The sequence below is a fragment of the Pongo abelii genome, chromosome X (assembly GCF_028885655.2).
Source record: "Pongo abelii isolate AG06213 chromosome X, NHGRI_mPonAbe1-v2.0_pri, whole genome shotgun sequence".
Lineage (NCBI taxonomy): Eukaryota > Metazoa > Chordata > Mammalia > Primates > Hominidae > Pongo > Pongo abelii.
In genome coordinates, this window is record NC_072008.2 from 22,221,094 (window position 1) to 22,236,817 (window position 15,724).

The following is a 15,724-nucleotide window of genomic DNA, read 5'->3' on the forward strand; positions in this document are numbered from 1 at the left end:
ATCATTATTTAGCCTGTCCAGAGTTCACGTTCCTGTTTGTAACACCAAAGCCTTCTAACCTTTCGGCATGCTTCTCTCATGAAGCCTACTCTTAGCCCTCAGTTTGAGATGTACTATCCTTACAGTGAAGCGTCTGGCACACACTTTTGGGTGCTAGGGTCTACCAAATCATTATTTATGCACTTGCCTCATCTCCCCTGCTCTGCTAAAAGCTTCAGGAAGTCAGGGACTATCCATCTCCCCAGCACAGAGAACTGTTAGTATATATGTGGGTGCTCAGGATGTGTTGATTGAGTGAATGAAAGAAAGATCCCTTATATACTTACAGTGTGTCCCTTCAATTAAACAACCCAATTACATGAACAAGCTGAAATCTGAAGTCCTGTGTTCCCAGCTGGACTTTGAGTTCTCTGACTGTAGGTGCTGGATTCTTACCTCTTTACGTTCCTCATGGCATCTGGCACAATACTTGGCCAACAATAAGTGCTCAGTGAGCACTTCTTGTCCTATTAAGGAGTGGAGATGTGAATGCAAAAGAGCCAAAGGAATGACCCCAAACCACTTAGTGGCCTCAACAGAGATGGGCAAGGGCTGGACTTCGCTGATTAACGCAGTGGTATCTTAGGGGAATGCGCATACCCTAACAAGATCCATTGGGTCTGAGAAGAACATTTTAGAACTTCTATATCTTTATTTAAATTTAAAAATAATTAGGCTTTATACAGAGTGGTATAATGGACTTTGGAGACTCAGAAGCAGGGAGGGTAGGAAGGGGATGAGGGATAAAAAAACTACAGATTGGATCCAGTGTACATTACTTGGGTGATTGGTGCACTAACGTCTCAGACTTCACCACTATACAATTTATCCATATAACCAAAAACCACTTACATCCCCAAAAGCTATTGAAATAAAAAAACTTTATAAAGAAAAATAATTACACTTTATTGAGTTCTATATTGATGGCTATGGACCCTTCATTTGATCTGTATGGAACATGTGAGAGGGGCACTGTCACCCTCACTGGCTTGTTTTCATTCAATATATTAAAAATAATCTCAGCCGATAGGTGGCTCACGCCTGTAATCCCAGCACTTTGGGAGGCTGAGGCGGGAGGATCACCTGAGGTCAGGAGTTTGAGACCAGCCTGACCAACATGGTGAAACCCCATCTGTACTAAAAATATAGAAATTAGCCAGTCGTGGTGGCGGGCATGTGTAATCCCAGCTACTCGGGAGGCTGAGGCAGGAGAATTGCTTGAACCTAGGAGGCAGAGGTTGCAGTGAGTGGAGATCACGCCATTGCACTCCAGCCTGGGCGACAGAGCGACACTCCATCTTCAAAAAAAAAAAAAAAAAAAATCTTGAGCGGTTTACATATAGCTGTGGATTTATGAATTTTATTATCTAGTTTACTACTTACAAAGTAGATAAGTGGCTTAAAAATTCTTGCAGAGAAACAGGAATTGAAATGATTATTGATGATATAAGCACAAGAGAACAGCTGGAAATTGGCAGAAGTGACCCTTCTCCCAGGCTGGTATGCCATGTTGGCTAGCCAGATGACAAATACAATGGTGGTCTAACAAGAACAAGGACAATGGCAATCTGACAAAGACATGTCATAAATTTTTGAAATAGTCAAGAAGACTCTAAGAAATGTGGATTGATATTCATTGTCATTGTTGTATTAACCAAATCCTATATGGACACTATGTCTTGAAGAATTAACCCAATGGTGTTTGAAGGATTAATGACTTTTGAAGATTTTTAATTTCATTTTACCTCATCTTTTGAAATTTCTGTTTTTGTATTTGTTAAAAATATTCCTAATATATTAGTCTATTAGTATATCTCTATAGAAATTAAACATCCATGTATTGGGTGTGTATGCTGAAAAATATTTTACTAGTAGGAGCGCATGTCCACTGTGTCAGAATGTCATACAAATGAGAGTGTAGTTTGTTCTTGATGGGCTTTTATCATCATCATGTCATACTGCTCTCATGTGATTGGCTGACCAGAAAGCCATTTCAGGAATGTGTGTTATTAGTCACCATGGTAATGGCACAGCTGGGAGGGGAATGGATCATTAAAAATCCATCATCACTATTGAGTTAGAAATTAACTCAGATCACACATTCTTCTGAGGTCAGGTCATCTTTTGCTTATAGAAAAAGGCAACCCTTAAAATTTAACAGATTTTTAAAGATATGTATTATAGGCATTACATGAGCTTATGAGGTTGTTCATACATTTGGAAGTGAAAGACAAAACCCTAGAAATTTACTATTTGTCAAGCATTTTGTTATTTATTTGAACCCTGCGACAACCCTGTAAGGTAGAGATCATCCTCATTGTATGACAAATAAAGATAAAATCACAGACCTTAAGTGACTTGTCCAAACTCACATATTTAGTAAGTCTAGAATGTGGGTGCAAAATTAGATAATTGGTATTAGCCAATATTTTGCTGTTAGTTTCCAAAGGTAAAGAATACATAGGCATTGTATCAAGTCACCTAATCCAGTAAGTCCTCACTTAACATCATCGATAGCTTCTTGGAAACTGTGACTTTAAGCAAAATGACAGATAATGAAATCAATTTTACCATAGGCTAATTGATGTAAACAAGAGTTAAGTTCCCATGGCATATTCCTGCTCACAAAAACATCACCAAACTTCTAAATAAAGACCAAAACACTTCTAATATTGAACATTGAATACATGTGAGCTATGCATACATTTAAGAAAGACAAATAAAAGCAAGTAAGATAATTTTTTTTTGATCTTTGGAACCCATTCAATGTTTTTGTAGACATATTCTTTTTTTTTAATCCTCATTTTCATTTTTTTTATTATACTTTAAGTTCTAGGGTACATGTGTACAACGTGCAGGTTTGTTACATATGTATACATGTGCCATGTTGGTGTGCTGCACCCATTAACTCAACTCGTCATTTACATTAGGTATATCTCCTAATGCTATCCCTCCCCCCTCCCTCTATGCAGCCATAAAAAATGATGAGTTCATGTCCTTTGTAGGGACATGGATGAAGCTGGAAACCATCATTCTCAGCAAACTATTGCAAGAACAAAAAACCAAACACCGCATGTTCTCACTCATAGGTGGGAATTGAACAATGAGAACACTTGGACACAGGAAGGGGAAAGTAAGATAATTATTAACCCAGTTATTCTAGTTCAGGGTTGCAGGTGCTGGAGCCTATCTAGGCAGCTCAGGGCACCAGGTGGGATCCAGCCCTGGCTAGGACGCCATCCTGTCGCAGGGTGCAGTAGCTCACCATGCTCACTCACACTGGGAATGTGTAGACACGCTGGTATAACCTAGCAGGCACATCTTTGGGATGTGGGAGGAAACCACAGTACCCAGAGAAAACCTGTGCAGACTTGGGGAGAATGTGCAAATTCTACACAGACAGTGACCCTGGCCCAGAATTGGTTTTTTCCTTATCAACTGTATAACAAAAGGATGTTGAATGAAATGATGTTATTCGAGGATCTGCTGTAATTTGAAGGTACTCACAATTTCCAGACATGAAAGGCTGTGTAACAGTGGACTTTATACCCTGAGAGTGAAAGCAAAATGTTCACTCTGAGGGCTGGGGCTGGAATCTTTCCTTCATCTATCTCTGTTAGGTGGTGAAAAGCAAGCCAGTTTTGGTTGTGCTTATTGACATTGTATCATCTTATGTCATTTCTCAAGTGAAAGTTCTGCATTTTTGTATGAGTAAGAGGTCCCTCGGTGGAGCTTTGCCAACTGTTTTTCTCAAGGTGTTCTGCAGAGCATCAGATATTGACCTAAAATACAATAAATGGGCATCTCTCTCTGTTAACAGGACCATTGCCAACTATTTGGTGTGGAGAATGGTTTATTCCAGAATTCCAAACCTTAGCAGGCGCTTTCAGTATAGATGGCTGGAATTCTCAAGGGTAAGTTTAAGAAGATTGCAGTGTTACATCGCTGGATAACTTTACATGCTGTAATAGTCCATATATTAACTGATCCAGTAAAAATCATCTTTAGGGATTAGACGGGGAGTTTGTAGCCCAAGTTCTATTTGTGTGTGTGTGCCTTATTTATTTTTATTTAGGTATAAATTACATATGATAAGGTACACTCAAGCTTTACTTTGATGGGTTATATAAAGATATTTAGAGAAATACTTGAGGCCACACATTGTTTTCAAACTTCCCCGTCTTATCAGTGTATTCCCATTTTCCCCCAGAGTTTTTAACTGGATCACTGTAATTACAGTTTTAACATTTCTTTGTGACATTTGTAACTATCTTTTATTTTCAGTATTCTGAATATTTAAAATGTGCATGATAGAGATATTAGATGGTAGAACTTCGTTTTCAATTTGGAAATGGAATTTTGTCTTAAGCTTTGCCTATACCTTCCATCTCTGAATCTATCCTCTGCTATGTCCAAGAAGCTCCAATTTAGTTTTCTTGCTCAACGGTCTGAGATGGTTTTCCTCCACCTGCTCACCTGGCTCTTTATTTATTTATTTTTATTAGAGATGGGGTCTTGCCATGTTGCCCAGGCTTGTCTTGAACTCCAGAGCTCAAGTGATCCTCTCCCCTCGGCTTCGCAAAGTGCTGGGATTAAAGGCACGAGCCACTGTGCCGGGCCTCACCTGGCTCTTTAATCTTTGCTTCTCTCCCACCCTTGCTCGCCTCCCAGTTTATACCCATGTTACTCTCATCTTTGTTTTTGAGGATTATGTCTGACTAATTCTCCTACCACTAGAGGCCGTAAGGATTCTGTATCTTTGAAACAGTTATTTTTCTATCAATTTAAAGTTAAGTGAATGGTGAATCTTATAAGCTATGATTTCATTCAAGAGGCATTTCAGTTATTAGAGGATCTAGTAAGTATAGAAATTCTTAGTGGGCCATTACTCTGGAAGAATAGTGCAATTATTTTGGATGTGCTTTGACCCTATAAAGTCACTAGCATATAAAGTTACTTTAGGGCTGGGTGCAGTGGCTCAGGCCTGTACTCCCAGCACTTTGGGAGGCCAAGGCAGGCAAATTGAGGTCAGGAGTTTGAGACCAGCCTGGCCAACGTGGTGAAACCTCGTCTCTACAAAAAGTACAAAAAATAGCCGGGCATGGTGGCACACGCCTGTGGTCCCAGCTACTCGGGAGGCTGAGGCAGGAGAATCGCTTGAATCCACGAGGCGGAGGCTACAGTGAACTGAGATGATGGCACTACTGCACTCCAGCCTGGGCAACAGAGCAAGACTCCATCTCAAAAAAAAAAAAAAAGTCTTTTTACAGAGAACAGCATAAAACAACTATATATATATTTAGGTCATATTGATGGGTTAAGATACAAAACAAGTAGATTGTGTGTGTGTGTGTGTGTGTATTTTTAACTGCTATGAGTCACATAAAAGATGATGCCCAGCTGCTTTCCACCCCTACTGTGAAGAGAATGAGAGAGGTGTAAGAAGCAGTGTGTGAACATTTAAGGTTAGGTATGAGGGGATGTTTCTTGGGCACGAAGTGCTAAATATAATATTGAATTGCCGAAGAAGGTTGTAGGATCTTTTTCTCTAGAGGTTTTAAAAATAGATTCATCCCTTACCTCTGAGAGAGGTTACCAGAAATCAGAGGAAGAATAGATGAAATTAAGCCTTAATCCCATTCCTCAAAGCAACCTGGGTCTAACATTGTGCAAAGGACACTTCTGGCCACCATGCTCAGGGCCTCCCTTCCTCCCTGCCTGCACCCCCAACTTCCAAGGGCAACTTACACTATATTTATTTCTCTGCTTTTATTCCCAAGAGTAAACCTCTGACCCAGGTCCTGCTTGGGAAACTTCTTACTTGTTTGTAAATGTTTGCTTGTAATGGTATAATTGGGACAGATGGGCAAAGCGTTTACATCTGTATTTTGCTAGTTTATCAGTGTGTTTTTTGCTGTGACACAATGTAAGTATGCTCCCTGTGTTGTTCATGGTGGGCTGAGTTCTCCTGGTCTGCCTTGTTGAGTGTGCTACTCGGAGCAAGGAAACCCTCGCTGGGCAGGAACTTTGATCACCCACTGATTCTAGACCTTCTTAGTGGAACTTTAGTTCTCAGTAGATATTAAATATTATCTGGACACTTGGATAGCATCCTCTCATGTCCCTGCTGACTGCAGAAAAGTGATACCATTGTCCAGATTCTTTGTTTAATGGGGAAAATTGGGAAGAAAGGATACTCTGGGGACTGTTGTGGGGTGGGGGGAGGGGGAGGGATAGCATTGGGAGATACACCTAATGCTAGATAACGAGTTGGTGGGTGTAGCACACCAGCATGGCACATGTATACATATGTAACTAACCTGCACATTGTGCACATGTACCCTAAAACTTAAAGTATAATAATAATTAAAAAAAGAAAGGATACATATATTATTTTAACTGTTAAAACACTTTCTTTTCTTCTTCTTCTTTTTTTTTTTTTTTTGAGACAGAGTCTTACTCTATTGCCCAGGCTGGAGTGCAGTGGCCCGATCTCAGCTCACTGCAACCTCCACTTCCTGGGTTCACACAATTCTCCCACCTCAGCCTCCCGAGTAGCTGGGATTACAGGTATGCGCCACCGTGCCTGGCTAATTTTTGTATTTTTAGTAAGCACGGGGTTTCACCATGTTGGCCAGGCTGGTCTCGAACTCCTGACCTCAGGTGATCTGCTCACCTGGGCTTCTTAAAGTGCTAGGATTACAGATGTGAGCCACTGTGCCTGGCCTAAAACATTTTCGTTTAGGTTGAAATATAATGGGGACAAGCAGAGTTTTTTTCTTCAACTATTTTACCTTTGCCTCTACTATCTGATGCATATATATGGGTTAGGGTGTGCAGTGTTTTGTAGACTGTTTTCTTCAGGTTGTTTGAATTGTTTTCAGCCATGGGTTTTATCCAAATGAAGTTTAATCTGGATCAATTATCTCCCACAGGTAATCCAGGGGACCACAACTTTGCTGCCTCAATGGGACAAATGTGTAAACTTTATTGAAAGTGCCCTCCCTTATGTTGTTGGAAAGATGTTTGTAGATGTGTACTTCCAGGAAGATAAGAAGGAAATGGTAAGTGGTACTCCCCAGCTAGCAAAAAATAACGGCAATTTAGCCAGATCTGACAAGGGTATATTCAGCAGGCTAATGTCAGCCTTCCAGGTGGTAGTGGCCTGTGGGTATTGTCTTCAGATTCTTTCAACTTCTAAGTGAAATAGGAAGAAAGGTCATCAAATGAGAGTGAGGGTGAGTTAGCAGGTATTGAAGGTCAGAGGAGAGAGAAGGTGTGTAGTTGTCCAGCGGAGTGGGAGAGTGAATAAACTGAGGGAATGTAGTATAGCTGCTTGAAGGCAGGCATGTCCAGATGTAGGTGAGGTTCGAGGTCTTGAATTTAAAGAGGGACTCATCACTGTGGCAACGTGTTCTTCTCCATCTGTTTCAACTGCATTGGAGGAAAGGGTGTATTTTTTTTTCTTTCAGCTTTATTGAGATGCATTTGACTAAAAACAATTGTATATATTCGAAGTATACGGCTGGGCGCAGTGGCTCACACCTGTAATCCTAGCACTTTGAGAGGCTAAGCCGGGCAGATCACTTGAGGTCAGGAGTTTGAGGCCAGCCTGGCCAACATGGTAAAACCCCATGTCTACTAAAAAAAAATACAAAAATTATCTGGGCGTGGTGGCAGGCACCTGTAATCCCAGCTATTTGGGAGGCTGAGGCAGGAGAATCGCTTGAACCCTGGAGGCGGAGGTTGTAGTGAGCCGAGATCGTGCCACTGCCCGTCAGCCAAGGCGACAGAGTGAGACTCTGTCTCAAAACAAACACAAAGTATACAAGATGAAGATTTGACATACATTGTGAAATGGTTGCCACAATCAAATGAACACATCTGTTGTCACACTTATTTACCATTGTGTGTGTTTTGAGTGGGGGGGGGTGAGGACACTTAAGATTTACTGTCTTAGCAAATTCAAGTATACAATACATTATTAGTAACTATAGTCACCATGCCATATTTTAGATCCCCAGAACTTATTCATCTTAGAACTAGAAGTTTGTACCCTTTGATCAATATCTCCCCATTTCCCTGCCCCCAGCCCCTGGCAACTACTGTTCTACTCTCTGCTTCTATATTTTAACTTTTATAAAGATTCTACATATAAGTGAGATCATATAATATTTGTCTTTCTGTGCCTGGGTTATTTCACCTAGCATAATGTCCTCTAGCTTTATCTATGTTGTTGCAAAAGGCAGGATTTTCTTCATTTCTTCATTTTTATGGCCGAATATTCCATTGTGTGGTACATGCATCGCAGTTGCCTTATGTATTCATCCATTGAAGGGTATTTAGGTTTATTCCATATCTTGGCTATTATGAATAATGCTGCAATGAACATGAAGGTGCAGATCTTTCTTCCATGTACTGATTTTACTTACTTTGGATATATACCCAGTAGTGGGATGGCTGGATTGAATGGTAGTCCTATTTTTAATTTTTTGAAGATTTTCCATGCTATTTTCCATAATGGCTGTACCAGTTTACATTGTTACCAACAGCATATGAGCCTTCCCTTTTTTTCCAGGAATATTTTGCCAACACTTACGTCTTAAATTTTTGATCATAGCCATCCTAACAGGTAGTGAAGTGCTATTTCATTATGGTTTGATTTGCATTTCCCTGATGATTAGTGATGAAAACCTTTTCATAAACCTGCTGTTATGTGTCGTCTTTGGAAAAATGTCTATTCAGATCTTTTGCCTATTTTTTAATCAGGTTATTTGTTTTTTCACTATTGAGAGGGTGTATTTTGAATTAGAAACGTGGATTTGGCCAGGTTTTTTGTCTGCATTTTATTTTTGATGAATTATATTTTACAAATGTCATGAAGTAAAAGATCCAGGCATGATTAATAACAGTCTGTGTAGTCAATAAGATACAAATATATGAGCAGCTTGGATGCAGGTGGTCAAAAAACACTGAATTTAAGGGCAAAGACATTGTAATGTCATGATTGTTCAAATGATTGGTATCATGTAGTGATACATAATAATACCAAATGGTTGGTATTATGTATCAGTACATAGTGATTATTGATACATAATACATGATTATGTATTATGCACTGAAGTTTGCTTTGCAATACCATATCTAAGTACATTTGTGGCAGGCCAGGTCTCACTAACACAGGCCTCCATTACAACTGTCCCAGCACGGACTGAGTAGCTAGGTTAAACATTAAAAGCTGATTGAGCCACTGCCCATATACAAAGGCTGGAAAGTAACAAAGAGCCCACCAAGAGTTTTGCCTAGGCTTTTCCTGGGTCTTGAAGCATGACAAGATAATAAATGAATTCTTAACAGGACCCTTTTAGGATTAAACAATTTTTATTGGGGGTCTGAAGAAACTCCACAGGCCTCCACAAACAAGTTTATTGGGGTCTAAAGGAACTCCCCAAACCTTTATGATTTAGCAGGAGACAAGAAAAGGGTAATTACCTCAGTACCTAGACCCATTTAGATTAAGTAAACTTACTGAAGCTCCAGAAGAAGGTCTTCAAGACTCAGACCTAGTTATAAGATTAAAAGAAGTTAATCACTTACGTCTTTCGACGATTGCACACTTTCACGTAGACATATAGCTTAGAAGGCATATGAGCTCTAGAAAACTTTGTAACTTTGAGTTGGTCTGGTGATAATTTCCAGGCTTTCTCCCTGTAACCAGTGGCAGAAAATAAAACTCTCTTCTTCCCCAGTTCATTTGCATCTCGTTATTGGGCCGTAAGAAATAGCAGCCTGACCCTCAGTTTGGTCTGGGAACAAATTGACCTATGTTAACTTGTTTTTACTGTCTAAGTATGAGACTTTATGTTTGAACCTGAAAGTTCCTTTGCAAATAATTCCACCGAAGAATTAATGGCTTATTTCAAAATACTCAATATTCTCATTGCGTGTTTTCTTTTGCTCCTTGGTCAGAGTAAATAGATTGAGATCTTATCAGATAATCACAGTAGTAATATTATAGTCTCTGGGAAGGCTATAAAAACAAAGGATAATGAAAGATTTAAAAAAATTATAGCAGGTTTTTTGGCAGTAGAAGAATTTTAACTAATATGAAAAGTATGTGGATTAAACTTGTTTTTCTCAGTTTTGGTGTGAAAGTCCCTTTTCCTTGTGTCAGGGTGTGACATTCTAAAATAAAGTTAATTTTGGCATCTTCCCCCTTATTTTGATGTACATGGGGGTAGTTTGGTAGTTAGGCAGATACTCATCTCTTTAACGTAAGATTGTTTGCCTCCCTTGTGCTGAAGCTGTTTGCCTCAGGGAATACTTAGGTTGGAAACTTATAAGAGAAATATCTGGCCTTTTATAGCCTTTTTTTTATAGGGCTCCCATTCAAGAACCACCTGGAACCACTGATTTACTTGAAAAACATTCAGTATTATTAGCTACAGTCTAAAGAAAAAGAAAAACAGAAAGATCCCCAAAGGGACAAATTCCAGAGACCCTAACTCAGATGGAAGGCTGCCATTGTTTATTTACCAAAAAAGTTTGTTAATCAAATGAATACAGTCAGAAGCTTAAACTTCAGGTACCTCTCAAATTTACATGTGTACACAAATCACATTAGCATCTGCTTGTTAAAATGCAGATTCTCATTGCATTTTAACAAGGTTTTTTTGTTTTTTTGTTTTTTTGTTTTTAAGTTGTGTTTGGGGTAGGACCCAAGAATTTTCCTAACAAGGTTCCAGGTGCGACTGCTGCTGCTGGTCGTGGACCACACTTTGAGCAGCAAGGTCTTCTCATGATTCATTTGTTTGTAAACAGCACCAAAAAAAAAAAAAAAAAAAAAGCCCTGGTGAGTCACAAGAGCAGGCCAGGCCAGTTGACGTGAATAGCAGTACTTTATTTACCAAAACCGGTTACATTAGTGCAAGTAACTGCTTTAATTTTCAGATCATTGAAAATTTCTGTGATTCAGATTGGTTTAAATGGACTGTGAAAAACCCTGCATTAGGACCTCCAGGCTTGGTTCGCCACCCACCAACTATGTAGTTATCTTTTGAAAACTGATACCTAGGTTTTACTAAGAGACTCCTGCCCCACTTCTCCTCCGTATCTCTGTTTTGAGAACCTCTTGATGACAGAGTTGGCCCAACTGCCTGTGGTTGGTACCCTCTCTTCTAGAGAGTGGGTAGGAGAGAGCAGTTCACATTGAAGTTTTCTACCTATCAGTGTTCTCCTCTTTTTCACTGGGGAAAACACATAATTCTACATTAGTGTTTCATTAAGACTTCCCACATCCAAGTGTGCATTTGGACATACCAATGCTCTCATACTCATTCACACACATAACCATGGGAATTTAGCAAATTTAATTAGAAATGAGTAGAATAGCATGTAGAAAAGGAGAGTCCTTCAACAGAAAGCCACCAGAAGAGGTCATATAGTACAATCCCTTGCCTCCCAGCTAGTGGGACAGAGCCTTAACTCATGTGGGATTGGCTGCAAGTGTTGCTTTGTCTTTGCCGTCCAAAGTAGCACTATCCAATTGAACTAGAATATGAGCCACATTTTTTTTTTTTTTTTTTTTGAGACAGGGTCTCACTCTGTTGCCCAGGCTGGAGTGCAGTGGCGTGATCTCGGCTCACTGCCACCTCCGCCTCCCTGTGTTGGGATTACAGGCATGAGCCACTACCCCGGCCTCCACTGACTTTTATGTTAACATTTTCTCCCTCCTTACCTCCCTTTCTTCCCCCATTCTCCAGAATTAAAAATCATAACCTTGTCTCTCAGAGGACTTCTTTAATTTTTTATGTTATTTAGATGAAGATTATTTATAATTTTAAAACATATTCCATTAGCGAAGCATTTAATATTACTTTTGTGGAAAGTTACATGAAAGCGGGACTCCCCTAGAGAACTGATGATGTATCATCACCGTAAATAGAGATGATGCTCTCGTTCCACTGTGACAAGCCCTGATCCATATGCTCGTGACCTAAATGGCAGGAGAGAGGATTAGTTGTGTTCACGAAGGATGTCTAAAGTTATCACTTGCTAATTTTCTCTTTTATTTATTTTTATTTTTTAATACTCTTGTCTTTTTCTTTTTTCTTTTTTTTTTTTTTTTTTTTTTTGAGACAGAGTCTTGCTCCATCCCCCAGGCTGAAGTGCACTGGCATGATCTTGGCTCATTGCAACCTCTGCCTCCTGGGTTCAAGCCATTCTTGTGTCTCAGCCTCATGAGTAGCTGGGATTACAGGTGTGCACCACCACACCCAGCTAATTTTTGTATTTTTTTGGGGGTAGAGATGGGGTTTCCTCATGTTGGCCAAGCTGGTCTTGAACTCCTGACTTTAAGTGATCTCCCTGCCTCGGCCTCCCAAGGTGCTGGGATTATAGACGTGAGCCACCACGCCTGGCCTTGTTTGATTATTATTATTATTACTTATATCTATAATGTATAAGTAAGTGCCCCAGATAGATACTCATGTCCATCGAGGGCAGATGAAGTTTCCAACGAAGGCCAGGGAATGAAGGGATTGTCACCATGGGCCTAGTTGTGACTGTGATGGTCAGGACATATTGGTTTTAAAATGTGGTGATGATAATAACAGTAGCAGTTAGCTTTCACTGAGGTTTAACTAGCTGTCTGGTATTCTTCTAAGTGCTTTCAGTGTGTGAACTCACTTATCCTCACAATGACCCTGTTACTGCTGTTAGTGCCCTCTTTTCCAGATGAGGAAACAGGTTCAGAGAGTTGAAGTAAATTCTCTGGAGTCATATAGCTTGAAAATGGCTTAGGTGGGGTTCAAGCCCAGACAATCTACATGGAAACCAGTGTTCCATTCCCTTGCTTCTCTCGGAAGACACTTGAATCTTTGCCAGTTTTATGAATATGAGGAGACCAGAACCTTCTTAGTGACTTATCTTATAATTACCTTTGTTAGCAAATTATTCTAATATTAAGATCCTAAAAAGGCACACATTTCATATTTTTTAACATTTCAGAGGTAGGAAACAGTTGGAATAGGTTTGGCTTCCAGTATTTCAAAATTTTAAATATAAATATAGTGGAAACCTAATTTAAATCCAACCAGTTGACATCACATTTTTGTATTCATATAATTCTCAGGAGAAAGACGGAAATGATAAGAAGCAAGCTACTATTGATTTAATCTAAGAACAACTTTGCAGGTATATCTTTGGCTCAGTCTACACACTGAGCTCAATTTCTCGTATTTTGTACAATACGTCATTCTAAAGAGTGATCCCTGATGTTTGCAGTGGTAACCCAAAGGCTCTGTAAGATTTATTATCAAAGTTTAAAAAAAAATGTTTACCATTCTCTACTAAGGTGGAAATGTGAATATATACATCAAAGAAAATTTTTTTCTATTGTGTTGATGGGAAAAAAGGCCTTGTTGCTTTAACTCTAGTTTCTAGAAAATTCAGTAAAGCTGAAGTTCCCATGTGAACATTTTGGCTGGGCTAAGTTCTTCTGTATAAACCATGTCTTGGTTTGTTTCATTGTAGACACTATGTCCCCGAACTACTTATCTTTATTCATATATCTCATCTCTGCTAGTAGGTATTTTTTGCTGCTCCCTCAAATTTTCTGCATTTTTGTTATAGAGTAAACCCTGCTAAAGCAAATAATTATTTTGACACTTGTTAAAATAGTAATGAAGACTATTCAGGACTATTACAAGAGGTGTCAAGTCTATTGCAACAGGGGAGAAAGATTAGGCCCAACTCTAAATACAGCAAAGATAGCTGGAGATTTATAGCCAGTGAGGAGAATGAGGGGGTCAGTGGATGGAAAATTTTGAAGAGGAGACATCAAGAGCAGGGAAATTCTTGCTAAACCAACTTGACAGGATTCTTGTGGAAGGCAGGCCAAGGTGATCAGGATGGGGATTCTTTCTAAAGTGACTTAGCAGGATTCTTGCTACAACTGGACTAGATGGGCTTGACGAGGACAGGATGGGGGTGGGAGGCTGGGAGGAGGGTAAGGGCAAGACGTACTTGAGAAGAGGGCTCAGAGGAGCCTGACTAAACTTTGGTCAAGGAGAGAGTCTTTGTCAGCCCTCAGATCAAAGCTAAACTCACTGATCTCCTGTCACATATTAAAACATTCTATATGCAGAAGGTTAATCTAGTTAAAGCAGAGCAAATCTATTACACTTCAGATTCAGACTTTATTAAGTGAAGAACTAAAACTTGACTCCCTATGTAGAACAATTCACTAATTTCTCCTGCGCTCTAGCAGCTATTCTATTTCTCTTTAAAGACATTGTTCATGTCCCCAAGTGATGCCATGGATGACCTAAAATATCTTCCATTTTTTCTGAGCTGCTCTCTGCCTGAGCAATTCCAGTAGTAATTCTTATCCTAAGAAAAGAATTCTCCTCCCACCCCATACTGCTACGTCTGGTGTTGAAGACTTAAATACCCACGTGGGTCCAATTGCAGTGGCGGAGTTTGAACTTGCAACCTCAATACACTAGAAGTTCACCTCATTAGTGAGCTAAGATAATTGAATTGATGTACTGCCATTAATATTCTTTAAGTTCTCCAATTCCCTCGCTCACTGTTTCTCTCAGTGGTTGAGTAAATGAGATGTAACTATAACGTTGATGGCAGAAGTCACATGAAAGTCAGTGTCATGCATTATAGCATTGCCCTTATAGTGAGGAGTTTTCCGTTCCTTGCAAATTCAGCTGCTCACAAAGGTTGTTCTCAGTAAAGCCATTGTACAGATAAAGACAATGGTCCCTTCATCACAAATTGTGAAAGAAAGGATATTCTCTTTGGCTACTAAATGCCCCTGTTTCTGTTTGTCTAGTAAGTGGTGTTGGTTATTATTATCAAGATCACTTTCCAGAGAAACTTTGCTGAAGACCTGTCCAAATTAAGGCAAACCATGATGATTTGGTTTTTTAAGGGCTTTTTAATATATTTATAAAATATTGACCTAATATAGAAATTACATCTGATTTTCTGCAAAGTTGCATTGATAGCTCATAGGCCAGTTCTGCTCTTACCAACATGGGCAAATCAGTTAACTTCTTTGAGCTTGTTTTCCTGTTATAAATGATGCAAGAGTTTCTGTTGCTTTGGTAATGCTGTGTAACAATCAATCACAAAGCCTCACTGGCATTTGACAATAAGCAGTTACTGCTGATGCATCTGGAGTCAGTGGTGGGCCCCCATGCAGCTCTGTTGATTTTGGCCAGGCTGGCTTGAATTTCTGGGGGTTGGCTGATCAAGGTTGGCTTTGGCAGAGGTGATTGGAATGACTCGGCTCTGCTTCATGTGTCTTACTTCCTTCAGCCGGCTTGCCTGTGCATATTCTCATGGTGATGGCAGAAGTTCAAGTGAGCAAGTAGAAACATGTGAGGTCTCCTGAGACCTAGGCTCAGGACAGGCATAATGTAGTATCTGCATTTTGTTGGCCAAAGCAAGTCACAAGCCCAGTCCAGATTTACAGACTAGGGAAATAGGGTCCTCATTTTTTTTTTTTTTTTTTTTTGAGACAAGGTCTGGCTCTGTCCCCCAGGCTGGAGTGCAGTGGTGCGATCTCGGCTCACTGCAGCCTCTGCCTCCCAGGCTCGAGCCATCTTCCCACTTTAGCCTGCGAGTAGCTGGGACTACAGGTGTGCGCCATGATGCCCGGCTAATTTTT

At 39.9% G+C, this 15,724-nt stretch overlaps 1 protein-coding gene across 1 annotated transcript in view; it reads left to right on the forward strand.

Annotated features, from left to right (window-relative positions):
• The window catches only part of PHEX (phosphate regulating endopeptidase X-linked), a 223,791-nt gene that overhangs the window by 75,765 nt on the left and 132,302 nt on the right, over positions 1-15,724 (forward strand). The window contains exons 10-11 of the mRNA XM_002831452.4: positions 3,860-3,953; positions 6,975-7,103. Coding sequence (XP_002831498.2) covers positions 3,860-3,953; positions 6,975-7,103 — 223 coding nt within the window. The remainder of the gene's footprint in view (positions 1-3,859; positions 3,954-6,974; positions 7,104-15,724) is intronic.